We start from the raw sequence: 27,445 nt of genomic DNA, 5'->3' as shown, positions 1-27,445 counted from the left end.
TTAACGTCTTAAATATTACCTCAATTCTGATGTGAATTGAACCGTAATTACTCAAAGGCTATTTAAGCCCAATTAAAACACACATTTAAGAGCACGCTGTATAAAATATAATATATTTGGACAGATGCTGTGTGCACCCGTCCGCTCGTTTACCATGTATGTGATAATGCATGTATACGAACTACCGAAATTTGTCTAGTGCGGCTTAGGGTGACACTACTCTTTACAAAGATACGCTAAATAGAACCGGGCTACTTGCCTTGCGACCGGTATTCATAGAAATAGAGCATGTTTTGATACTTATTATCGCTGTTTGGGACGTTTCCGAAATAGAACATGTTGAATGAATTGGATATGTTATAGATACGGATGATTAAACAGTTCATTTCTTTTTTTTGTTTTCAAATTCACTGTATCAGAATCCGTTTATTGTCTCAAAGATAGGTCGGTACAAATTTTGTGTAAATAAAAAAATGTCCTCATATTATATTTTTCCATATGTAATAAGAGCTTATTATTAAACTAGCGCATACTTTACTTACATTCGTCTATAAGTAGTATATAATACTAATATATAATAAACACCTGTTACGAAATTTAAAAGGCAACAAAATGTCGGTTTCGTGAACTTGTCTAATATTTACTCGTCAAATAGAATGGTTATGTCAAAAGCGTAGCGGTTCAAAAAATGTAGCACAGTAGCCCATAGGAAATAAAAAAAATATTTTGAAATAGGGAGTGTAAATTAAATAATGTTTAAAAGTAGTTATTTTAATCAAAAGTGTAATAACTAATATGCATGCGTTTAAATCAAGAAGTCAGGTATTCGAGTCTAATTTTACAGATTTTTTCAATGACTGAGTGAAATGAATGTAAACCTTCTCATATTGCAAATTTACATCGTGGAATAGTATAAGAAGTTCCTAATTGAAACAAAATACAATTTACGTCTAAGTATTTTAGTTTTAACCGCATTTAACTAAACTAAAATATTTTATCTAAATCAAATTATTTTATCTATTAAGTAGCGTCGATATTCCCGTTATTTGCACAAAATATGACCACAATTTATTTGGCCGTCCAAAGGCTACTCGTAATAAATATTTGAGGTAAACACGGAGCAGAGAGCAAGCGAGCAGCCGGCGTAAATACAAGCTGGTCTTGTTAACCTAAAATATTAACAAGGATCGGGCAGCACTTAGCTGTTACATGTTAATTCCGTGGACAAAGCTCTGATTTGTTTACAACGCCTAGTTGCGGGTTATCGTGGCTAATTGTTGATAGAATGTCGGCTTGTCGAATTATATTTGTCCTTCGGTACGGTTCAAGTACGCAGATATATTTGGTATTAGGATGTTAGAAATCTCACGGTCGGTATGAATTTGTAAACTGCAAGACAATAACGGTCCAACTTTACAAAAGATAATGCTTTCATATACTTGAAACTTATGTTTTTGGGTTGATTAAAAAAAAAATATTTCAGTACGTTTTACGATACCTACCCTAAAAAAACTATTCCACAGTGTTTGGAGTATTCTCAACTCATTAACAGTTCCTTGAACCGAATACACCATTAGATATCTACAAAACATTCTGAAATATTTATTGCTTATTAATAAAATCAATTGAGAGTATTACAAACCAAACAGTTGTAATTACAATGCTATGTATCAGCATGTTTCAAATAAATGAATTAGAGACGTTAGTCATATAGCTTCGGGGCTAATAAAACAAATGAGGAGCGGCGTCCTAGCCTTTGTTAACTCTGCGTATTAATTTGTTTCTTTTGACAACAAATTATATATGATATGCATTATGTTTATTAATTATGTTGTGGATAAATAGCATTAGAGTGTACAGTGATTGATTTTTCAACATGTTTCTATTATGTTTATAATAGCTACGTAGAGAGTAGGTGTCCGCTTTGTTTTTTTATGCGGCGTTCGAAAAAAGCGAAGTTGATTTTCAAGTTATTATAATATGATCCGAAGATCTACGAATCTATAATTTCTGAAAATCTAATTGAATAAGTATTCTCTTACTCTCTCTCTACGCAAAGTGCATGGTAACAAAGAATCAATGATTTCATGGAAACGGCCGGGTGATTCAGGTAAAAGTATACCTGCTTGACTTTTTTTTTCGGAAATTGCTTTAAGCAGAATATATAAATTAACATTTTTCAATTTGATAGTATTAAACATATGGAGTTATCCACTTAAAGAAGATTAAGAGATTGAGTGAACTAGATTTTTCTATCCCATCTTCAATCGCAACTCCAAACAGATAATGAAGCTTCGAAAAATCGTCTTCACTTATATCGATTTATTTAGTCAGTGAGCAGTCAGCCAATTGATTAGTCGAGGTTCTTTGTGCGTCTGCGCCGACGCAGCAACGATTTGCTCGGGGCCCGACCGCCCTAATTTTAATGGCCTTATAAAATTTATACTTAATGTATTTATCGTACGATGTCTTAGTGTGGATATGCTAGTTTATTATTTATTGAGGATGTATTATTTATTTAACGTTTGCGTGTTGAAATCTTATTTATTTATACGTATTAAAATTTACTTTGACGTAGACAATGACGACAACGTAGACCGCATAAACGTATTATTACTTATAGTTAGAGCATTAGCTTATTGTTAAATAATTAACCGAACAGATAATTTCATAAAATGTAGAGCGAAAGATCAGGTGGTTTGAGGTAACTTCGTAATTGAGACAGCCAATCGATAAAAAAAATATATAGTCAATCATAATCAAACCCCATATACAGTATATCTACTATCCTATAGGACATAAGACCAACACCATAAAACCGTATATAAAGTAGTAAGTATCATGATAATTAAATTAAGTTAAAACACAATATACATTTTTTATTTTATTTGTTTCATAACACTATACTAAGCTAGTCTGTGATGCTAGTTATACAAATTACATAAAACTAAAACTTATAGCTAAACAAGCACAGAGGGCGGCCTTATCACTATAGAGATCTCTTCCATACATGTACATTGTACAGACAAAAGTTTAACAAAACTTTATAAATTACATAAAAAACTCTTCGTTTCAATTTTTTAAGTTTAGATCAAAAGACCACACATAATGAATTCGAATCTTATCCACATTATTACCAACGGGGCAGTTTTAAAATTGTATTGTTTTATTGTATTACATGCATTAAGTGCCGATGTACGAGTCATTACAACAACGAACTCTCAAACAAGGCTTCGATGATAAAATATATTTTCTTTGCCTCTCTTGCGAATTATATTCAATTGTTCAAATACTTAATAAAATATGTAATTTAGTGTCTATTGAGGAGGTAAACTGCGATTTAAATAAGTATTGACATTTTAAGATAAATAGCTTGATAATGGTTTGTTTATACCTTATTTATTAATTCTAGATACTCAGTTTAATATTTGTTTTTAGCTTACAGATATTGTGGTGAGACTGTGATGACAGTCGTATTTGAAAACCTATTGATACTTTATAGCATACAATCTTATACTTCTCAAAATAAAATAAGGGCCACCATGATGTAAGTAATTTATTAGATTTGGGGATTAAAATCATGAAATCAGATTAATTACAATATGTTTGTTACGTTTTCGTTATAGAAAGTAAACTTTAGCCAATGTTATGGAAATGAAAAAAGGCTATTTTTGTTGAGACAATTTCACGAATATATAAAGGACTTCCTAATTAGTGTTTCATGAATAACCCAAGTACATAAAAGCCCATTCATGTAGGAGTTGCAGTGCACGTGCGTCGAACCCTGGACCTACCCCACGAGTACGCAATCGATGCCGAATTCACGCAGTAACGCGCACGCGCCTTGCGTTCGATACAGTCGTGTTGAGAAGTGCTTTACGGAATTGAATTTAATTTTATAGGAAAAATATATATGATTATATAAAATGTGATTGAAGACAAAATTGTATGCATTCAATATTTAAAAGAAGTAATGATAATTAGCTATTCTGCGTAAATATTGCTACATTTCATTATTATCAATTAAACAAGTTTCTTTATAAGTTATTAGCTGACAAAAAATGGAGGAGAGCCCTCGCTATAATGCCAATTAATAAGTTATTAGTTAGTATAAGTTAGTGCTTAGACTTTTCATATGAACTTCATTTGTCATAACTATCAATCAATAAAAACAAAACATACAGATATCCATATATAAAATAAATATCTATAAAAAGCCATCTCCAAATATGCTCCCGCCATTACTGACGTAAGCGAACAGCGACACCGCGACGTTACTGCGGCCGGCCATTCCGCTGCGGCAAGCGCGCTGAAGCCTTCGCGAAAGCTCTTACAGTGCTTTGTGACAGCTTGTTTACACTCTACTTATAATGTAAGTATTTGATGATGTAGAGATTACATATAGAATATAGAGTCGCTAGTGATTGTAAATGATATAGATTGTAGAGTCGATGTAGAGACTATGTAGATATTTTTGGAATGATAAGGTTAGATTTTTTTTGTGAAAATAAAGTAAAGTTAAGAAGTTTTGGTGACGTTTAAAGTGAAGATTCTGTATAGATGTTACAGTCAAAACCCTGAACCAGTCAATAACGTTATTGACCGGTAAAATCAGTTAATAAGGATATTGACTAAGGGCGTCGGTTAATATCCTTATTAACTGATTTTATCTAATTAAACCAGTTAATAACGTTATTGACTAAGGGCATCGGTCAATATCCTTATTAACTGATTTGAAGTCGAGACATCTAGTCAATATAGGTTTTAACCGACGTGCCCAGTCAAAACTCATAAAAAGTTAAGGACGTTAGTGAAATTATACTAGAAAATCATTTAAAAAGGTTCATAAAACTTTTTAAAGTGCAATATTTAAGAGTTTTATGTTTTATTAATTAATTTGGGGTATTATTTGTAAACTGCAACCGTGAGAGAATACGTGCCCCAAAATATTTTTGAAGATGGCAATTGTTTTTTTATAACAACTAGGTTTCCCCCCGCAGCTTCGCCCGCGCAGTCAAAGAAAAACCGCATAGTTCCCGTTCCCGTGGGATTTCCGGGATTGCGTTAGTTTCTGATTTGATGGAGTGACCTGCAGGAGTACTTCGAAGACTGCTACTGGATCTAATAGACGAGTAGAGCTAGGAATGCCGAGTTTGGGCTCGTTTTGTTAGTAATGTCGAGACCTTACCTCCGGACCTGATGGAGTGACCTGCAGGTGTACTTCGAAGACTGCTACTGGAACTAATAGACGAGTAGAGCTAGGTGTGCCGAGTTTGGGCTCGTTTTGTTAGTTATGTCGAGACCTTACCTCCGGACTTGATGGAATGACCTGCAGGTGTACTTCGAAGACTGCTACTGGAACTATTATACGAGTAGAGCTAGGTGTGCCGAGTTTGGGCTCGTTTTGTTAGTTATGTTGAGACCTTACCTCCGGACTTGATGGAGTGACCTGCAGGTGTACTTCGAAGACTGCTACTGGAACTAATAGACGAGTAGAGCAAGGTGTGCCGAGTTTGGGCTCGTTTTGTTAGTTACGTTGGACCTTACCTCCGGACTTGATGGAGTGACCTGCAGGTTTACTTCGAAGACTGCTACTGGAACTAATAGACGAGTAAAGCTAGGTGTGCCGAGTTTGGGCTCGTTTTGTTAGTTATGTTGAGACTTTACCTCCGGACTTGATGGAGTGACCAGCGGGTACTAATAAAACGAGCCTAAACTCGGCACACCTAGCTCTACTCGTATAATAGTTCCAGTAGCAGTCTTCGAAGTACACCTGCAGGTCATTCCATCAAGTCCGGAGGTAAGGTCTCGACATAACTAACAAAACGAGCCCAAACTCGGCACACCTAGCTCTGCTCGTCTATTAGTTCCAGTAGCAGTCTTCGAAGTACACCTGCAGGTCACTCCATCATTTCAGGAGGTAAGGTCTCAACGTAACTAACAAAACAAGCCCAAACTCGGCACACCTAGCTCTACTCGTCTATTAGTTCCAGTAGCAGTCTTCGAAGTACACCTGCAGGTCACTCCATCAAATCAGAAACTAACGCAATCCCGGAAATCCCACGGGAACGGGAACTATGCGGTTTTTCTTTGACTGTGCGGGCGAAGCTGCGGGCGGAAAACTAGTTGTTATTAAAACACAATTGCCATCTTCATAAATATTTTGGGGCACGTATTCTCGCGCGGTTGCAGTTTACAAACAATACCCCGAATTAATTAATGAAACATAAAACTCTTAAATATTGCACTTTAAAAAGTTTTATGAACCTTTTTAAATGATTTTCTAATATAATTTCACTAACGTCCTTAACCTTTTATGAGTTTTGACTGGGCACGTCGGTTAAAACCTATATTGACTAGATGTCTCGACTTCAAATCAGTTAATAAGGATATTGACCGATGCCCTTAGTCAATAACGTTATTAACTGGTTTAATCAGATAAAATCAGTTAATAAGGATATTAACCGACGCCCTTAGTCAATATCCTTATTAACTGATTTTACCGGTCAATAACGTTATTGACTGGTTCAGGGTTTTGACTGTAACATAGATACATATCTTAATACAGAGTTAATAGTCTCCTCTAACACATCTAATGAGGACTACATATTTAATAATTGTTTTTGTGTGTGTTTTTTTTAATATTTTGATGTATTTACAAGAAATGACTTTTTATAATTGTCTATTATTTGTAGATTGACAAATTGACCCTTTTAAAGTTTTAAATAGAATGTAAGTAGGTCAAATATCGTGAACTTTTCGCTATTGCGACTTTACAACGCTATGAATGGAATTTCGGTCCGTTGCAGTTACTTTTCACTCAGAAGTAACAAAAAGTTATGTAATGCTGTACCTATAAAATTTTTTGTGTAGTTTTCGTTACATTTATTTTAAATATTTTCAATTAAGCAAATGCAAGTTTTTATGAAAACATATAATTTTCAAAAATTAAAAAGTATCAAAACATATCAAGTACATATCAATCACTTCAAACAGTAAATTCATTAATTGAATAAATAATTCATTAATATTACATAAACAAAATACATATAAAAAGCTCTCATGACATATTTTTACATATAATTCCAAAAACACTAATAAATGTTTGTCATTAATACCTAAGTAATTGAAACATTCATGTAATTCAAAAAACTGTTCCGAATCTCTTGCATAAGTAATGCTCTGGTTTTGTAAACAAGCGCTACGAAAGTACCGCATTATGTTAGACTGTGGCACGATGCCAGATGTTATTGATTGATATCATATCACTGTATATAGTACTGCTTAAGTTTGGTTACACGATCAATAATGACACATTTCAGTTCTCATTATCAATTCTGTTTGTCATCAAAGGAGCCGCTCTACATTTTTCGGAATTTTTGTTTCTATTGCATTTTACATCATATAAATATCACAAAAAAGTTAAAATTTGAAGGATCTTATAATATACTTACATTTTTGAACACAAGACGAGCATTAGTTAATATAATTTCAGTTTCATAATATAGTTTCTTTCGTTTATTTTTAGGTAGGTTATAAGTTAACTGTCAAAATACTATGGAATTTGTTAAAATATAATTTTTCATTTATAAATACCAAAACAATTCAGTAAATACATTAGTACAAACTCTCGAAAATATATTACTGTACATAACACAAATGTAAAATATTTTGTCTTCATCGTTCGTTTATCATTATGTTCCTACTTATTCGGGCCTCCTATCAGGCCATAATCCACCATGCTAGCGTGGGTTGGCGGATATTTTGTAATTACATGACATTTCGTATTTAAAGGGCTGAACAAGGCAGTGCTCAAGAGGGGCTGGCGCCACCTACAGCAGAGGGAGCAGATGGCGAGATCGTGGGAGGCCCGCGGACGCCGCAGCAGATCGCTGCTCAAAAGAGGCTGCAACAGACGCAGGCTCAAGTGGATGAGGTTAGATTGATACTGAATCATGACTTATGAAAAAATACTTATTAAATTTTAGATTGACAAAAATTTATGAAAATATATTGAAAGTATGAAATAATATGGAAGGAATACCTTCCATAGATATGACACAGTTAATATGTTTAAATTGAATAGGTATGTTGTTGTAGTATTGATGAACGTATTGAAATATGAATGAATTAATGAAAGGAAATGAAAAATGCTTAACAGTACGAATAGAGTAAGATTAGAGAACATAGCGGAATTGTACATAAATACGTTGGATTCGACTCTATCAGCTTTTTGATATAAAAATCAAGCTAATATTAATTAAATTCAACATCGTTTATTTTCAGGTCTGTGAAATAATGAAATCAAATGTTGAAAAAGTACTTGACAGAGACGCTAAATTGTCTGAACTAGATGATAGAGCAGGTAAGTTTCATATGTCACATGATTTTTATATATTTTGTATTGTCCGGATCTCCACAAAAACTCTACAACTTAATTTACATAGCTCAAAATTATTATTGTAATGTCATTTATCTTCTTTACTTTTAGATGCCCTGCAGCAAGGAGCTTCCCAATTTGAACAACAAGCAAAGAGTTTAAAGAATAAATTTTGGCTTCAGAATCTTAAGGTATGTATATCGTATTTCAACTACCTGCAGATGTAAAGGAAGGCTCACATTTTTTCATTAATATGATCGTAGTAAATAAATGATATTAATTTCGCCTACTATTCGCAGATGATGATTATTATGGGTGTGATTGGACTCGTTATTATTGGACTTCTTTTTGGTGAGTTCTAGCATATTCATGCGATATTGTTTGTGTAAATTTAATGTATAAAATTAAAAGAAAATAGTCACTTGAATAGTGTTAATAATGCTTGAAGTTACAAAGATAAATGAGTTTGGTTATTGGTTTAAAAGCTTAGTGTTAATTGGCATTATGATGTATGTTAGATATCGTTATGTGATTTGTTATTGGCTGATAAAATCCTTCTAAAATCTGCTTCAAACTATTCAATTAGATGTTGTGATTCTTAACGTGTGTGCTATATAATCTTATTTATGTATCTGTTCTCAACGTAGACATTAAATTATCTAAAATTACCATGTATGTAATGTTTATATAATTTCGGAAAATAAACTTGCACTGTAGTAAGTTAACTGCTACTCAAAAATGTCAAATAAAGACTTCAATTTTAGAAATGAAATAAGTGCAATTTTTATTTCTTTTACTTTGAAAATGGGCTCACATTGCTTATTGGAACTGTGGTTTAATGTCTACGTCATATTGTGTGTCGCAAAAAGTAGCTTAGAGGCTTCGTGGCGTATGTTTTGCTTCCGGCTGTTCGCAGGTGATAACATAAAACAAATGTTTGGTTAGTTCGGTATCGCGGGACGCCGTCAATGCCCAGCATCGCCCCCGCACCGGCGACAAACGCTACTCAGATCGTTGCTCCTCCTAAGTGTAAGTTTTTAGATGTTCTTTCTGTCGCGGTCATAGCTAAATTCCTGTAAGAGAAAAGCAGAAAGTTTAGGTAGATTTAACCTCTTCTTTGGCAAAATAACGATGAGTTGTGGATTTATACGTACTTTGGAATGAGCATAATTGCAAAGGCTGTAACATCAGTATTTCTTCTTGTTAGTGTTTGAGGGCGGCGGTTACCCCTTCATTAGAAATTCCTTTTACTCCTTTACTTTATAAATCTAAAACATATGGGGCTTATTCATACTTTTGAAATAAAAAGTACCTACTTATTAAAAAAAAATATGTCTTTGTTATTGTTTGATCATTCTTTTAATTATTGGAAATAATAATATGGATTTAGCTATGACTAAAATAACTTTAAAGCATGACTGCTTATATTAGAATATATTATTGATGATTATTTCCATATTGCAAGAAAATTATTATTACGATGCATTTTATGATTATGCATGAACGTGTCGAAGTGGTTTAATGCACATAATGTTAAGAAAAAAAAGATATATTTATAGTCATGTTAAACACAACATTTAATTATATCGTTTATTTATTTATTCAATGAATACGTGCACATTTTTTGCACACAGTATTTATTATTTTATTCAATTTTACCTATCTTTGCACTCACATGCACTACTGCACATCAACATAATTATTATGTCACACATTAAACCCATAGAATTTTTCACAAAATTTTAATTCTAAGCACTCAATAATACAGACATGTTATTATTGTTTATTGTAGTATATTTGAACCAAATAAAAGATCCTATATTTGAAATAGCTAATCCGTGAGTTATTTTTCTATATTAATATTACGTGGCAGATTTTCTTCCACGAAACGTTATAGAAATAAAATTTACCATTTTCATTATGTAAACATTAAATTTAAATATCATCGATGACAATTTTCAGATAAACTTTTTATTAATTAAGGCACATTACCCTTTATTTACATGGAACTATAGGCTTAACATATTGACTCCAACTAATTCACATTTTTTGGATTTCCAGGAAAATATATGTAAAGAGGATGCCGCAACAAAAAAAAAACTAATGTATAAGTATTTCAATATTTCATACGTAATTCATTCGTAGTTTATACAGTGATAAAGAGATTTACGTTACTTAAAATTTTCCCTTATATAAAACTACTATATGTATTCGTAGTACCTAAATGTTGTAATTGATCTAGATTTCCTTGACTACTAAAGAAATATAGATTATTTATATTATGTATACCTTCAAAGCTAATACAACTTTTTTATGAAGTAAAACTAAAATACAAAATTTCCTTATAATAGGGAGCTTTTCCACCAATAATGTGCGAGGATGTGAAGCGAGTATGTTTGTAACGAACCAATCATATTGCTTTATTTAGTTTTAAGTTTGAAGCAATTAGCGTTTGCAGCGATACTAATGTTTATTTAAAAACACATTCCTCGCACATTCCTTGTGGAAAAGCACCCTTATACATAAATATATTCTTTGTCAAGTAATTTTTGAAAGTGCCAAAACAGGCAATGTTCCAATATTTTATTTAACAATGTAAATAATGTATATACAATTTTCAAAGTCTAGTAATGTATATCTCTTAACTTCAATTTTAGTAAAAAAATATTATCCGTCACACCATTTTAAATAATAATTATTTATTTTTATTTTGTTGTTACCTTTAAGAAATGTAACTGTGTTAAAATATTATGTGAGTGTAAGAGACAGGCAATTAATGAATTATTTACAAAAAATATATTCACTATAGTTACTATTAGAGCTGAGCTATCTCTCAATGATTTGCGTGCCTTTGCATATAATTATTATTAAAATAAAGGTAAAACTTATGAATAAAAGGGTTTCATACGGCCTATATACAGTAGTCTAGTAGCGTTGAAAATAATGTCTACTTACGTTGTACTAGATAACCGGCAATCTTCTGCTTCTTAAATTATTTCTATAAGAATGTTACGCGAGAAATGATAGGGTTAAGATGTATGGAATTGAGTATTGTAAGCAAGGATACTTTCAAATTCTTTAATGCCACTCAATTTTAAGATATAATATTTTCTTCTCTGTCAGAACATTCTTGTACGGTGTACCACTACCACTCATATAAAGGCTATTTAAAATTGAGTGTTGTTAAAGAATTTAACTATGCAATTATTCGACTCGTTACTTTGAAGCTTTAATGACGACATCTTTTGTCAATTATAGTAATCAATAAATGTCTATGTATTCAAACAAAATTAGTATAACATAGAATATTATATAATCTACATAACGTACTTCAATTAATATTATTTTCATGAACGATAAGTGTACGAATAAGTTTATTGAAATGTCTATTGTCTAGGTAAAGTTATGAATTTTGTTATCAGTTCAAAAGTTCGGTAAAACGGGTGAAATAATTTCAATAGATACTGCTCTTTTTATTCTTTTTCCTGAACGGTAACGCTCAATCCCAGTTGGGACCGATTCTACCAAAATTTTTTTTATAAAAACAAAGTATTGGACACTTAAAAAGCCGGGTCCACACAGAGCGAGCAGCGTCGCATTGCGACGCAATTTTTACGCAAGGCAGCTCGCTCAGTGTGGACGTAGCTCGGCGAAGGAAAACGCGTGAGCATTTTCCTGAGGCACATCGCACGGAAATCGCTATCGAAATCACTTTATGTTAAAAATATAAGGTGTCACTGCATGCATACAGATGGTTATTGGGTGTTCCATGGTGATAGATAAAGAAGCGAGAAAAGAGTTTTAGAATTTTAAGTAACAAGAAAATCGAATCAAATCGAGAAACATTGGTGTTTTTAAAATGGGATATTATAGTTAAAGTGTTGTGATATTCTTGTGATTGTAAAGTTTAAACTATGTCTTAATATTTTTCAATCATGAGATAGTGAAGATGATGAACGAAGAGAGGAAGTAAACCTATAAGAGTATTTTCAAGTGAAGTGAATTTATAGAGCCCTTAGAAAAAATATTTTTTACTGGCTAAAAACCTGCTTAAAACCTCTATTGCAATTATAAATTATTTGTATTCTGTGCTAAACTTAAGTAGTTATTTTAAATGCGCAGAACTAAGCAATGAGCTATATGAAAATGTCATAAACGCGTTGAGAATTTAGTACCTATTTTAATAGTCTACTTAAAATTTCTCTCGTTTGATTTCAAAACCAGAGATACTATGCAAATTTCTTCACTATTATTATACAAAAACTACTATAAAATTATAATAGTCAAAATATAAATTTCCTTACTCTTTAAGGTCTACTACTAAGGGTGTACAGGAAATGTATGGTGCCATTGACAATATTACTTTTCTTAATTATAATGTAAACGTTAGGACTGACACTTATACCTAATTAAGAATGCATAATTTATTTTACTTTGCTTTCTAAATAATATATCTATGGTATATTTGAATTTTCTCTCGAGACGTGAGTTACATACATGATATATAAATAACAATTATGTATTGAATACATTACTAGGTACCTGGCTTAAATTATTTCAATTGATTAAATAATTACACAGAGTAAATAAGAACTTTAACTTTAAGGTGTTTCGGGCTTGGTACCACCGACAAAAATAACAAGAAACTGGTATACATATACTTTATTGTTTTTATTTGCAAGATTTCTAATATATCTATTAATACCTACTACTAATCTAAGGCCATTTATTTACATTACCAATTATTCTAGGGAGAGTCGGGTACCGTCTACTTATAGTTAATTTATTATACATTCTACTATTTTAATTATAACAATAAATTAATAATTATACGATAACTACTCAGGAACAATTGTTCTGAATTTTATTGGACTGTTTAAACTTCTGTCAAGTGTAAAACATAATATATTTATAATTATACAGTATTTTATTTTTAATTACGAGTTATATATTTGTATAGAGGTTATTTTTAATTATGTTATCACTTATCTATTTAATATATGATTTGTCATTTTCACTATGGTACTAACTTAGCTTTAAAATGTAAAGAAGCAGTTACGTTTAGAATAAAGTATAACTTGTGTAGATCTAACTGTATTAGCTTTATCTTCTACAAGTTATTATTTGTATCAGTTATTATCAGTTGCCGCATAATTAAATTTAATGTTAATTCATGTTGAGCTTTATCTTCTACAAGTTATTATTTGTATCAGTTATTCTCTGTGGCCGCATTTCAATGTCAAGTTGTGATTATTTTAATGTAATATATACGGATATAATTCGTTCAATATATTATAACACATACATTAATTTGTAGTTTTATTTATAACCATCCTCTAACAACCGTCTCTTGCATAAAAAAAACGTAATGAAGTTATAATAAATGGAACACTATATAATTGAGGACATATATTATGTCATAAATAAAATATACTTATTTCAAATAATAATTCAAGTAATCTATCTATATAATATATAAAACTCAAAGGTGACTGATATAAGTGATCTATCAACGCACAGCCCAAACCACTGGACGTATCGGGCTGAAATTTGGCATGCACCTAGATGTTAGGACGTAGGCGTCCCCTAAGAAAGGATTTTAGAAAATTCATCCCCTAAAGGGGTTGAATAGGAATTGATATATATACCATGAAACCTCCTTATACCATGAAAATTTATCTTTTCCACGCAAGCGAAGCTGCGGGCAACAGCTAGTATCACATAAGCCTAAATCTCCCATTCATAAAACTTTGTTCAAAAGTGATAAAGGGTGCTAGTGTGTATCATGTTTGAAGGACATCGGTGTTATCCACGCTAGCTGATAAACATGCATATAATAAAGTATGTACATAAGTTTATGATATTTACGCATCTGAATAACATTTTCATACGCAACAACTGTTACGCTTCAAACACGAAGCTAACGTGTTAATACTAAGGCATCGAACAATCTTCTTAAATTGATAAATTTTGTCCTGTCACATTAAACCATATAAACATCCACAATTCGTTTTATACTTTACCCTTTGGCTTTAAAGTTCATTTTATTCGGAATATAGATTAAAATTTAGTTCCGCAAGCCTACCATAGACTAGACTTTGGAGAATGATGAGAGAGCTTGCGAGCTTTCTCTTTGATAGTTGCCCGCCATTTTGACTTACAGTAATGGTTGGAATGACGTGAATTATGCGCTCGTGTCACTGGGGCTTAAGTAATGACGGTAGTGTTCAAATTCTTAGAGCAATAAATGAAATGGTAAACGTTGATGTAAGTACATTACGAAATAGTTTGAAGTACTTCGACTGATTCATTTGGCGCCAAAATTTGACAGCTCGTTCTAAATGTCATTAGTGTTTGCGAACGAACGATGCAATGCACAGATAAAAAATGTTTATACGCACCAGTGCTTATGAAACAGTTGTTACATATTAAATGTGTTTATTTTTACAGGATAGAGAATAATGTGCGAACATGATATTTCGTATAACAGACAGTCAATTATTTTCGCTGTGGGAACTGTCTAAGAAAACAAAGGGTGTTCAGTTTCAACTGTTCTTAAATTCCGCACTGAATCACTTACCACGGACCTTCGCTAGCACCTCGTTAGTTTCTCGATTCTATTAACCTCAGCGTTATTTTCTTTTTAAATAATGTATGGTTTGTCTTTGAAGTGCCCGAAGGGATCTGATAGTTTATTAAAAGTTAGTTATTTTAGATAGACTGGTATTTTTATTGCGATGAAATGTTTTGGAGAACAATTACACACAATGACAACAGAACAATAATCATCAAGCAATAATTAATCATCGAAACACGCGACTATTATGTGTGAATTAAATTTCAAACATAATTATTAATTACACACCTACTTACTATAATTTATTAGCATCTAGATAAACAAATTGGTATTACCATGGTAATTAAACTAACTGGTCATTGTTACAAATGGGCAGTGTTAATGCCGAATCGCATAGTTATATCTCCAAGCTCGGAGATATTGAATTTAGTGTGAACACTTGGAGCATTATTTAATTACGTGTCAGCCAGTGAGTTGCCGCGTCGGCCAGGTGAGAGGTGATCGTAAGGCGATGAAATGGGCAAACATTATCTTACTGATTTTTATCTGTGATGTTTTATTTTATGGGCTTGATTATTTCTTTAAGGTTTTGGTGTATTGCGAATTATTATTATTGAAATTAATATATTATAAATTAGAATGCCTCTAGAATAAAATTTGAAATACCTAGTTGTAAAATGAGTTTATACAAATATTACATCTGAAAATAAATATTTATTTGTGTAGATACATGCTGTTTGTGACATACCTAAACGTTTTTCTATTAATTATTAAAATAAACAAATATATTGAATTACACCTACTTTAACTATTTCTTTTTTTTTCAGTTTTTTATTTAAAATTTATGAATCAAGTCCACAATCATCATTGCTTGAAGCATATAAATTAGCTCCCTTAATCAGTAACAAGCAAGGTATGTTATTCGAATGAAACAATTGCAAAACTCAACTTTTATTTCACTACACACTATGCGGTGATAGTTCGCAGTAATAGGACTGTCAGGTGTTTGAGGAGTGCTCGTTTATTTTTCCTTGCCAGTGTTTATTTCTGCCCCGACCTCGACCTAACTCGTCTGACAGCACTAAGTAACACGCTGCCTTTTTGTTGAAATGTAGCAAATTATATGCAGGTTTTATTGCGATTTATAGAGAAATGTAACAGTGAATATTGTTTTGAATTTATGAATTAGTAATGTATCCTACCGATAGTTAACTGATATAAAATAATTATTCCTGTAATAGTTATAATCTTTATGATAAATTGTTTTTTATATAAGAGAAAGGTTTGGGATAATGTTTGATATTTCTTTTGTTTTTCTTATTACAAAATAATCTTTACCTTTTTAAAAAAATGACTTGGAAATTAACTGGGAGATGAAATAAGATAAAATTGTAAAGCTCGATTCTATCAACGATAACCAGAAGCCAGGTATTGTATTGGAAATGGTTAATATAATACGTTGAACCAATCACAATCGATCGGACTACAATATTGTTCAATTGTATGAAATTACGTTACCTATATGTTGGAAATATGTACCTGTACAATTTCAAGATACAATTTTTACCTCTATGATAAGATAATCATTTCATTAATATATTTATATATCATATCAAACAATAAAACGACGATTCTTTAGACATTTTCAGTTTTTTTTATATGTAATTTTCATGTAGTATATACGAATAGCAAATAGCTTGATTGAAGTATTGATGTCTGAAAAAAGACCCCACAATCACCTACAAAGGTGGCCTCTGGGCAGAGCGCCAAATATTTTGAACTTCAAGACTTCTATTATCTTTTGTGACAAGACTTCTAGTATAGGAACTTAAAGGTAAGGTACTTAAGTGTATTAAATAAATATTGTAAAAAATAACAATAATGAAATTTCACGTAAGTGACATTTGCAAGTTGCTATCACATAGTCTAATAATAATCCCATGTTAAAATAGATTTTGTTTTGAAAACAAAGCAATAATAGTAATAATATAACCGATTACAAACCACTTATGATAATTGAATCCCAAAGTGGCCGGTGCGCTACCGTCACGCGCGCCTACGTGCGCATGAGATTTCGATTTAGCATCGAAATGTTGAGGAAAATAATGTACTACATGTATAGAGATATTTGTGATTATTATAAGTAGATATATGAGTAATGGCAAGATAAAATACTACTGCTACGACTACTAGGTAGTTTAATATTATTTGTTGCATTTGCAAAAAAGCAGGTGTAGGTACCTACGTGTACACCGAAAAAAATCATCTAGGTAAGGTATAAAAGCTGTGAAATACGGGCAATTCAATTTCAAGTATATTAAAATTTAATACATTATATGTAAAACATAGGTACCTTAATATTAGAGATTTATTTACCTTACACGTGTTACACGTGTTGAGCTTTTCTCCAAGTAACAGCGCTCTATCATGATATTTTTGTCGTTTTAAATTATTTAAAATATGTAAATTAAAAACTAATTTGTCCATTTTCTTATTTTTAAAACAAGTTTGAAAAGTATGTAGAAGTATCTTATAGACCTCTCTTACGATTGAATACATTTCTATTACTTCTGTGCATTATTAATATTAATCCAGATATTATCGTTTAATTGGTAATTGTTTCTTATTCCTGATCCCTTATCGATGGCTACAGATTACTACTGAGTTAGTTAAACCTGTGTTTTAGATTATCTAGCCTTGTACGCCATTAAGTTTTACATGCGGTGCGTAAATTCCTACCGTGTTTACTAAATACAAACATTCTAGTTGTTTAGGTAGTGTGTTTATTTTAAATGAAATAAAATTAGAAACTGATTAATTGAGAGAAAACCTTTACGTTTGATGGATAAAATTATATATGGCACTAGCTGTTCCCCGCGGTTTCACCCGCATTGCTCCGCTCCTGTTGGTCTTAGAGTGATGATAATATACAGGGTTACTTGTAAAACACCAGCAACCTCGCAGGACAAGATAGCTAACATCATAAGTAACAACATTTGTTCTACGACTTTTGGCATAACACAATAAATTATATTTAAATGATTTTTTAAGCTTTTATTCATTTATTGTACTCTCCTAACATTTGTAAGTCTATGTTCTATTCATTATCGGATGGACGACGCGACGCCCCCTTCCCCCTCTCGTTCGCTTCTTGTTTACGTAAATTTTAGATGCGCGTATAGTTTATAATATTCAAACGGAAAATTAAATGAATATTTATTTTTGTATGAAAATAAAATCTAACAAATTATCAAAAGTCGTAGAGCAAATGTTGTTACCTATGATGTTAGCTATCTTGTCCTGCGAGGCTGCTGGTGTTTTAAAAGTAACCCTGTATAGCCTATAGCCTCCCTCGATAAATAGGCTATTTAACACAGAAAAATTTTTCAAATCGGACCAGTAGTTCCCGAGATTAAGTCGTTAAAAAAAACAAACAAACAAACTCTTCAGCTTTATAATATTAGTATAGATATTATTTTGGAATTGTAGATGGACGGAAACTCAATGAAAATATTTCCTTGCAAAGATTCATCATCATCATCATCATCATCAGCCCATATACGTTCCCACTGCTGGGACACGGGCCTCCTATGAGGGTACAGGCCATAATCCACCACGCTGGCCAAGTGCGTGTTGGCGGATGACACATGTCGTCGAACTTTTTAATTCTTCGACATGTCGGTTTCCTCACGATGTTTTCCTTCACCGTTTGAGCAATGGTGATGTTACAACATGCGCAGATAAATTGAAAAATCAATTTATTTCCTGCGCGCTCGCCTGGTCTCGAACCACGGACTTATCGATTCGAAGTCTAAGGTCTCACCACTGAGCCACCACTGCAAGCAAAGATTATTATTTATTTTTATTATATGTATTGTACAAGATTCTTACCTAACATAATTTATGCTTTATCCTGTACGACACTGCCTGCCACCGCTCTAGCTTTCTCAATTACTCATCGCTCTAGATTTCTAAATTAATAATATATTGGTGCTAATAACTATATTATTTGTTAATAAACTAAAAAATATTTAACAGACTAGAAATTAAGCTCTATCCTCTATAATCTATGGTAACAGTGCCAACGCACATATGGTGTGTTTGTTTGAGTAAAATAAATGCAATATTTACTGTAACTGCGCAACTATTAGCGGTAAGTAGTACTGAGCAACATTGGAGCTAAGTGGACTGTTCCATAAAATTTTATTGTTCAACGGATTCTTTGAGCCTGTTAAAAACAATCACATACGATTGCTAGTATTTTTATAAATCTCGTTAATTAAATTGGTTTGTGTTAAAGCTGAAATACGCGTTCTATAGAATTATATTGTGAACGTTTGACTTTTTTTTATTATATTTAAGAGCCGATTTTTCAATCCTTGGTTAAAATTTATCCGTCCAATAAAGTATTACACGAACATATTAAAATGTACCTGTAAACTGTCAAATACGGACAATTACAATACATTTTTGAAATGGTAGTTAAATACGTTATTCGATGAATAAGTTTTAACCAAGGATTGAAAAATCAGCCCTAAGTGAAATGGTAGGTCAGTAGTAAGAACTTGATGTAGAGAATATTTAGATATTAATTTTCTACGTGAAAAAATATACGTTTAAAGCATGACCTGATGAAAACATTTTTTTTAGATTGTAGAGCTAAAAATAAATTCCTACCCCTTTTTTCAGTTTTTTTTTATTATATTTGATTTTTCATTAAGGGGTTAAAATATTGTTAAATTAGCATATTCAAAAACTAGTAAGATATATTCTTTTAGAGAAGTTACCATCCCATTAATATAGCTTTCAATACCACACTTACAAATAACCTGAAATCAGCATATTAAATTTCTAAAGAGTTTTTGATACGCTATCACACAGCTTTTTCACACTCACAAAAAATAAACGATTAAAAGTAATGCGTAGATAAGGTAAAGGTCTAAAATAAAATAAATGAGGTCGAAAGACCTCTCGCAAGTCATTATGAGTGGCCGCATTTGCACATTTGATAACATCGTCAAAGTGACATAAAATTGTACGGCACCGGTGAGCCCACATTCAGCTCACTTGTGTGAAGAAATATCTTACTGGGCGATGAATTAAAGTACTGGAAATGTACCTTTTAGTTTTGAATAAAATACTGATTAAAAAAGTCAAGATTAATGATATGATGACATATATTTTGTTCTTGCTATTGATAACTTATAGGTATTATGAATATTTTAACAAATGTATTTTACATAATATATCATTATTATTCGATTTTGAATTGTGTAAATGATAGTAGTTTATAGGTGTTATTTATAACAGACGCAGTAATTTTCAAATTATAATAAGTGTCATTAAGATTTGACTTATGCGTTATAACGCATGATATTGTCGTTAATAACACGTACTTTTTGTTTAACATTTTTTTATTATAGGAAACTTTGTAGAGGAAATTGATATGAAAAGAACGTTGGAGCCACATCCATAAACTCTATATCAGCGAGTTAGACTTGTTCTAGGGTTGTACAGCGTAGTTATAGGTTTCGCTAGGTCACGTTTCAAAGACAAAGCCTATGGGTTTATGTCTTAATTAAGGGACCACACCATTACATTCACAATATATGTAGGAATGTAAGGCATTCGAAAGCGAAGTAGCCCAGATATAGTTTGCGGGATTGAGTTATGAAATATTCATTTATGTTTCGAATTGAATAGTTATGTAAAACGGGAAATTGATCGAGTATCGATGTTTTCTTAGCTTGAACGTTTTCAGTTTTTAATATTTTTACCGTAGAATACGATGTTTGAGTTTTTAAAGCTTTTAATGAGAATTTTGTTTTGGTATATTTGTTTATATGAAAAGAAGTAGCAGTAACAGGATAAGGGTTCGGTATAAGCACAGTAAGTATTAGTGTTAACTATAACCATTTCATTTTGGATATTAAACAAAAAAGTAACATTGTTTCACAAAATACCCAATTTAAAATATTTTGTCACCTATTGAGTGCTGCAGGTAGAGCTACTTAATTACTTTAATTAAAATTAAAATCAAACATCAGCGTGTGACGTATTGTTACAATATTCTTAAATTCGAAACGAATTGATAGAAGTAGGTGTATCAAACAATCTAGTTCAGATAGGCAATGTCGAAATTGTTAATTAACTGTTGGCACTTAGTGCACTTAGACGATTTACGACTTTGCCGACTTGTTAACAGAGGTACCTATATAATATAACAGATAAAATATACTAAATAATATATTGCTATAGTATTGGCGGCCAGCTATAAACTCCCTTTGTCATATTCGTTGGACAGTGTCTGTTAATTGTCGAATGTCTTAATTATAAAGAGCTTTTACGACTCAACTGCTTGCTGAGTTTGATAGGTGATAAATATATTCAATACTGCTTAGCTAGTGATTGCAAAGGGCCTTTATTCGGAAGGTATATTTTGTAATAAACAATACATAAATCATTTAATTAATTTGTAACTGATTAGCTCATATTTCGAGCAAGAAGTAAGAATGTTTTCTGAGATGCTTTTGTAGTCAATAGACAAAACATACTGATTACAACATCAGCTATATTTCGGTTGAGTTTGTGTTGAAATGAAAAGAAGTAAACTTCTTTATAATAGAAAGGGCTTTATTAAAGATCAATTTTTTGCTCTTACGAACATAATTTTGTTCCACAGAAATAGAGTACCTACCTAAGAAAGCAGAAAAAATATTTTCTTGCCAGTCCAATAAAATTTCAATTACTAACATGATTAATAGAGTCCTATCTGAAGACACTATATCCAGCTATACCTCCACAAATTCATATCGCGTGACATCACTACATAGTACATATTAAAAAAAGTCGCTTTCTCTGTCCCTATGTCCCGATGTATGCTTAAATCTTTAAAACTACGCAACGGATTTTGACGCGTTTTTTTTTAATAGATAGTAGGTATAATAAAGCGTAGTGATTCAAGAGGAAGGATTTAGTATATAATTTATTAGGTTTTAGACAAAGCGGGCGAAGCCGCGGGCGAAAAGCTAGTAACTAATAAATAAATATTAATCAAGTCTTATCCGAAGATACAATTCTATATACTATACCTCCACAAATTCATATCGAATGACGTGAAATGTAAATCGTATAGCGCTATAGCTGCAGATTAATTGTCCCAGGTGTAGACCTCAATTAACATGTACCTACATTTCGGACCGTTGTCAATGACTCACGCTTGTATCCTAGTTATTATTGCTATCATAATATAATTAGAACCAAATTATGCTGGGCTGGCTTGATTGTTGTTTATAATAGTAATCGAGCATAGTACAAATCTTGGTAGTGACATATCTCGACTGATTCATTGGCGCTGTGTGCCTGTGGTTAGTAATTGTTCATTTTAATATGCATTTTTAAGAACATTTTTTTTGTGAAGTTTTCTTTTGGTTAAACTAATATATTATCATTTTGTCACACATTTTTAAATATGACTTGGAGTCATTCTTAGGACTATCAATAAAAGTTCAATCAAGTAAAAAGTTTATAAAAAGCCTCTGTTATATTATTATCGAAATGATTTTGAATGAATTAGAATTTTAATTTGTAAACAATAACAATAATTTTGCGATATATTTTGAACGCAAGATCCTCAGGAATATCCAGCATAATTGATTGGAAGCTTTGCATTTCACGAACCAAATAAGTCGCATATAAATTATAACAGTATCCGATGGTGTGAATAAGACAAATAGTTACAGTCGACTCTTTATTATATAGCAGATATTTACTGATGTGTCGAAGTGCCTGTTACTTTACCTTTGTTCGGTGTCGGTTACAGAAACTTGAATCGGGGTTAAGCCTCCTTTCAAGTTCAATTGCTCGAGAAATTGCCTGATAATCGCGCTTTAATGAAGGGAGATATACGAATTTGCTTATGTTCCTAAATTTTATATTGTATTAATTATTCCTTATTGATTTGGCTATGGGACATATGGTCTTTTTTAGACTTGACACTCCATTATTTAATTTCTTTTTTTTCGGATTAGAAAGCGTCTATTTAAAGAAGCGTCTGTTACAAGACAAAGCAATATTATGTGTAACAAGGCAAAGCAATATTATGTGTAGATAAGAGGCGCATAAATCTAAATAATTATTATGTTCAACTACGCTTTAAAACTACTTCAAAAATACGAATCCAGGTTTCATTCAAGTGCTGTCTTGATGGGGTACTAAGAATGTTCTTAGAACGCCTACTACCTCACTGGACTAACTTTACTATACAATAAACATATCCACACTGGCATGCGTGTTTTCATTTCAAATTATGACATTGGTATAGCTTAAAGGGCTAAAAAATTAACTGACCATTTACAGTCAGCCTTTTACGTTCCCTACATTAATTATAACACCTCTTTAGCTAAAATTTATGGTGTTGTTTTGTTAGTTATTACACGGTTTAAGTGTCGATGTTTTTTTGCGCACGTTGTGATATTGGGTGTTTATGTTACTATAATTTATTGCTCGAGGCCGTGTTTTTATGTTTTGAGAGTTAAGACACGTGGTGGATTTATTATGAACGTTTCAATCTGGGCGATCTTCGTTTTGAAGTTTACTATTTTTTGTGTTGATTGTGAATTTGCTTTTGCCTTAGTTGGTATGGTTTCATTATTTGAATAGTGAGTTTAATATGTTATAGAATATTTTGTTACAATTCATTTCTAATAAGGAAATAAATTTTATTCGATCGATTTAGATGTAGAATTATTGTTTCATTTTATATTGTTTTTTTTTTTTATATTTTAAGATAAATAGTTGTCGCATTTTTTGTCGTATCCTTTTAAATAAGCCTTACTATTTATTTGAATTTTATTAAACTAGGTATCTGTTATCTCTCGATATTAGTTATGTTATTAAGTTGTTTAAGATATGTATCTCATCTGGATAAACCTGAATCTTACTGACAATTTTAGAAATTAATTCTAAACTATATTATCATTAAACCAGTCATGGTTATTATCAGAACTTAATTACCATATAACAATAGAAATAATAACTGTTCTTAGAAATTCAAAATCTATTTTTCCTGTTTGTCATCGATTGTGATTTTATTAGTAATAAATAATTATAAGAAAATCTAAGATAAAATAACATATAGTCGTTACTATGACGTAGTTTATTACATCACGGTTTCTGGAGTTAAACTGGAAAAACCTTTGACTTGGTTTTGTTTAGTCATAACCTTGTAAAGGTTACTACGTCATAGGTTTCGATTTCCTCAAATTTTAATGCACTCTCAAAACTCGTTTGGCAAGATGCTTATGCAATGGAAATTCATGAATCTATTACACTAAATTGATCGTAATAATATGAATCAAAATCCAAATCTACAATGTGGAATAGCGCTATGAGTTATGACAAAGTCCAAACACTTTTACTACATTACGTTCTTAATCACGTTCATAGAGAAACACTTTCTTACATTACTCTCTAGATTTTTACCAAACCAATTTATTTCCAGATTCATACACAACATTTTATTAGCTGCTAGCAATACCTAAAACGAATAACACTGAAATCGAATCAGACTGGTAATATAATCAAAGCTGCCGGCTCACAATAACTTGCGGTATATTTATAGTTCCCCGCAAGCATAGATAAGATTAGCCTACCCATCCTTGTATCCTTGTTATAAATAATTACTAATGTACTATATCCAGTGTTCACTAGATTACGCGTAGGGATACGTAGAAATGCTTTTTCTTCAAGCGAGCTTGCGAGTTAAATTAATATAACATAGATTGTACAATACTAGAACTTTCTTAGATCCTTGTCTGCATAAAGTTTTATTATAAGAAACTAGTGAGGTATTTAGATGAAAGGAAGGGAAGAAAGGAAATGAGTTTAAAAATAAATTCATTCAAAAGCTCAAAGGTAGAGCTTCAGCTTAAATTTCAAAACACTGCACTGGTAAGTGAAGCTGTCAATTACCTACACCTGAAGGTACCCATGTAATGAGTTTAACTTCTGGTGTTATACAAAACATTGTCTTTTTTTATGTCATGCTTGATTAAGGTATAGAAATTAAAATGCATTGATATTTGCAAGTAATTGTGAACCAAATGTATGACAGATCCATCTAGTTCCATCTAGTCCTTTGTACTTTACACTTCTACTTTTTATTAGGTCAAACGTTAGATTATTATTTTCCTACATTAGACCACCAGAACGGTAGTCGACAGTCGAAGGTTCTAGCAAATCCCGGACATAAATATCGTACAATAAAACTGGTCATTTTTGTCCGAACATGTCTTTCGTGGTATTTATTGAATGCACTCGCTACCATTGTTGGTCTCATTGTTTATTTACATGGATTATCGAGAAATTCTTATTCAGCTCGTTTCTATGTGTTTCAGATGAAACGTCAGAATGTGCTCATTTATAATGGCGGTTTGTTATGGTGTTGTGCAGCGATAGTTAATTTATAAAGGCAATGAGATATTGTGTGAAATATAGAATTTATAATATTATTGAGGACGTTGCTTTCAGGTAAACCACTCTTTGACATTGATAATAGTAAATATATCGGTCTTAGTTGATTATAAATAGTATGAAATATAAATAAATAAATAAGACTTCTGTATTTCTTAGCTATAGCGTAGCTTTAATAGTTTTAGTCGTTTAATTAAATACAATTATTCAACCAAACATTTAAAACAATATTCACAGATTTAATTAAAATTAATTAAGTATTGCAAATTGTCATACTACATATTATCGTAATACAAATCATAGTTAAACTGGTTTTTATTTGGTCATAACTTTCAAAAAATTACTACTCCAAAGTTTTTGATTTCCTAACTTTGTTTTACTGTGGTAATGTAACCTTATTACATGATCCTTCTGAATAATATATATAGCACATCGTATAGATTACATGTAAAAACAAAAACTTGTATTTATTTTAGCTCTTGGTGGCGAAGTGACAAGTCGCGGCATCCTCAGATGTGATCCAATCAATTTGTACTAGAAAATAAATTCAATGTATTTCCTTCGTTGGTTTGTGGAGGGTGATTCTTGAACATTTGGAACATTGGGTGTAAATATTTTTCACTCTATCTAACGTGGTTTTGATTAAAAATGGATCTAAAAGAATATACCAATCATCGTGCATAAATTTTTAAATTAAAAATAATAAATGAGTAACAAAATTAGCTTCTTTTTTAATGCGCTACAACACAATTTTTGCAGTCACTCACTTGAATTATTATCTAGCAATTTAATCAATCAATCAATAATAAAAATCATGTTTTATCCCTTTGACAAATTATTCAGATGATGATGAAATTGCAATTTTATTTTTAGTTCAAAAATAAACCAAAAACGAAACCATACCATGTTATAGTGCAGTAAAAGCAATAAATACAAAGAATTTCCACTCTGGATTGAATATCTCATGTAAGATGTATATTCCTACACAGGTGTGGTCATTACCATCAAACATAGTCCCTCTTGCGTTAGGAAATTCAGTTTAGAAGCAAAGTTTCCCACAATATATTAACCAATTTTCAACAATTTATTCCGATTCATCATTATTGCAACAACATATTTGAATCATCTTAAAGTACGATTATTTTCTATGCTTTTTTCTACGTTGGTACGTTTAAATGACAAAAAAGCACCTACTGAAAATTTATTTCATTTATTATTTAGAATCTAGTTCACATCTGACCAGTGTAGTCCCTGAGATAGCGCGTTCAAACAAACAGACAAACTCTTCAGCTTTATAATATAGTAGGTCTAGTGTAGGTATAGATTACGTACTTACACGCAACTATCGCGTTAACTACAATTTTGTAGTTCAAGGTTGTTGAATGCTATAAGAGCAATGGGTTTCGCTTATCCGTAGGAGGCAACCATCTATAATACTACCTAGTAATTCTGTCTTATCAAGTCTACGAGAGATTTGTTGCTCTTGATAACTAAAATTATAATCGAATATTGTGAGACTTACTACTAAGTGATTTTAATATCATGTTAATGTGTGTGAGTTAGTGTGTGTGTGTGTGTGTGTGTGCGTGAGTAAATTATGGACAGATAACTTATAAACGATATTATAATATGACTTATAAAAAATATTGCTGTGAACTCATTGGGAAAATTATGGAGAAACTATTTAGAATGTTCACATTTGGTACTATAAAATGTATCCTTTGACTGTCAAGTCTTCTGTTTTCGAACTATTTTAACTGTGTTCGAACGTTGAGTACAAAAGCTCGTTACTCCGTCTGTCCTATCATCATTGAATCACGTTAAATCTCGCCGTGTCTCCGAATAATTATCTTCAATATTTCCCAATTGATACATTATATATAACGTCTATTTATGAAACATCATGACCCTTTATCATTTCAATATTAGCTTCGTATCTCGCAGACATATTTATTGTCCGAGTATCTTTACCCGACTACCGTATTTCAAGTTATTGTGGACGTCCAATAAACATT

The 27,445-nt window shown here is 31.7% G+C and overlaps 1 protein-coding gene across 3 annotated transcripts; it reads left to right on the top strand.

Moving 5' to 3' along the window:
- The first annotated feature begins 4,289 nt into the window (after positions 1-4,289).
- LOC123700638 (vesicle-associated membrane protein 2-like) lies at positions 4,290-13,647 on the top strand. 3 transcript variants are annotated; one of them, XR_006752634.1, is made up of 7 exons: positions 4,290-4,372; positions 7,795-7,936; positions 8,287-8,365; positions 8,492-8,571; positions 8,680-8,731; positions 9,297-9,409; positions 10,442-13,647. XR_006752634.1 is itself a non-coding variant. In XM_045647883.1 (7 exons), coding segments are annotated over exons 1-7 (441 nt in total). In that variant the 5' UTR covers positions 4,290-4,370; the 3' UTR covers positions 10,444-13,647. The 3 variants fall into 3 exon arrangements, 2 of the variants coding, with proteins under 2 accessions (XP_045503839.1, XP_045503840.1); XM_045647883.1 differs by having other exon boundaries at positions 9,326-9,409; XM_045647884.1 differs by lacking the exon at positions 9,297-9,409.
- Positions 13,648-27,445: the final 13,798 nt, after the last annotated feature.

This window comes from Colias croceus, chromosome 20, assembly GCF_905220415.1.
Source record: "Colias croceus chromosome 20, ilColCroc2.1".
Classification (NCBI taxonomy): domain Eukaryota; kingdom Metazoa; phylum Arthropoda; class Insecta; order Lepidoptera; family Pieridae; genus Colias; species Colias croceus.
The sequence above is the reverse complement of the archived record's forward strand: the minus strand, read 5'-3'. Positions and strand labels throughout refer to the sequence as shown.

Excerpts from the sequence above, each read along its gene's own strand:
- LOC123700638 (XM_045647883.1), top strand. Across the intron at positions 7,937-8,286 it reads CGCAGGCTCAAGTGGATGAG|GTCTGTGAAATAATGAAATC; the intron begins GTTAGATTGATA and ends GTTTATTTTCAG. Across the intron at positions 8,732-9,325 it reads TATTATTGGACTTCTTTTTG|TTCGGTATCGCGGGACGCCG; the intron begins GTGAGTTCTAGC and ends ATGTTTGGTTAG.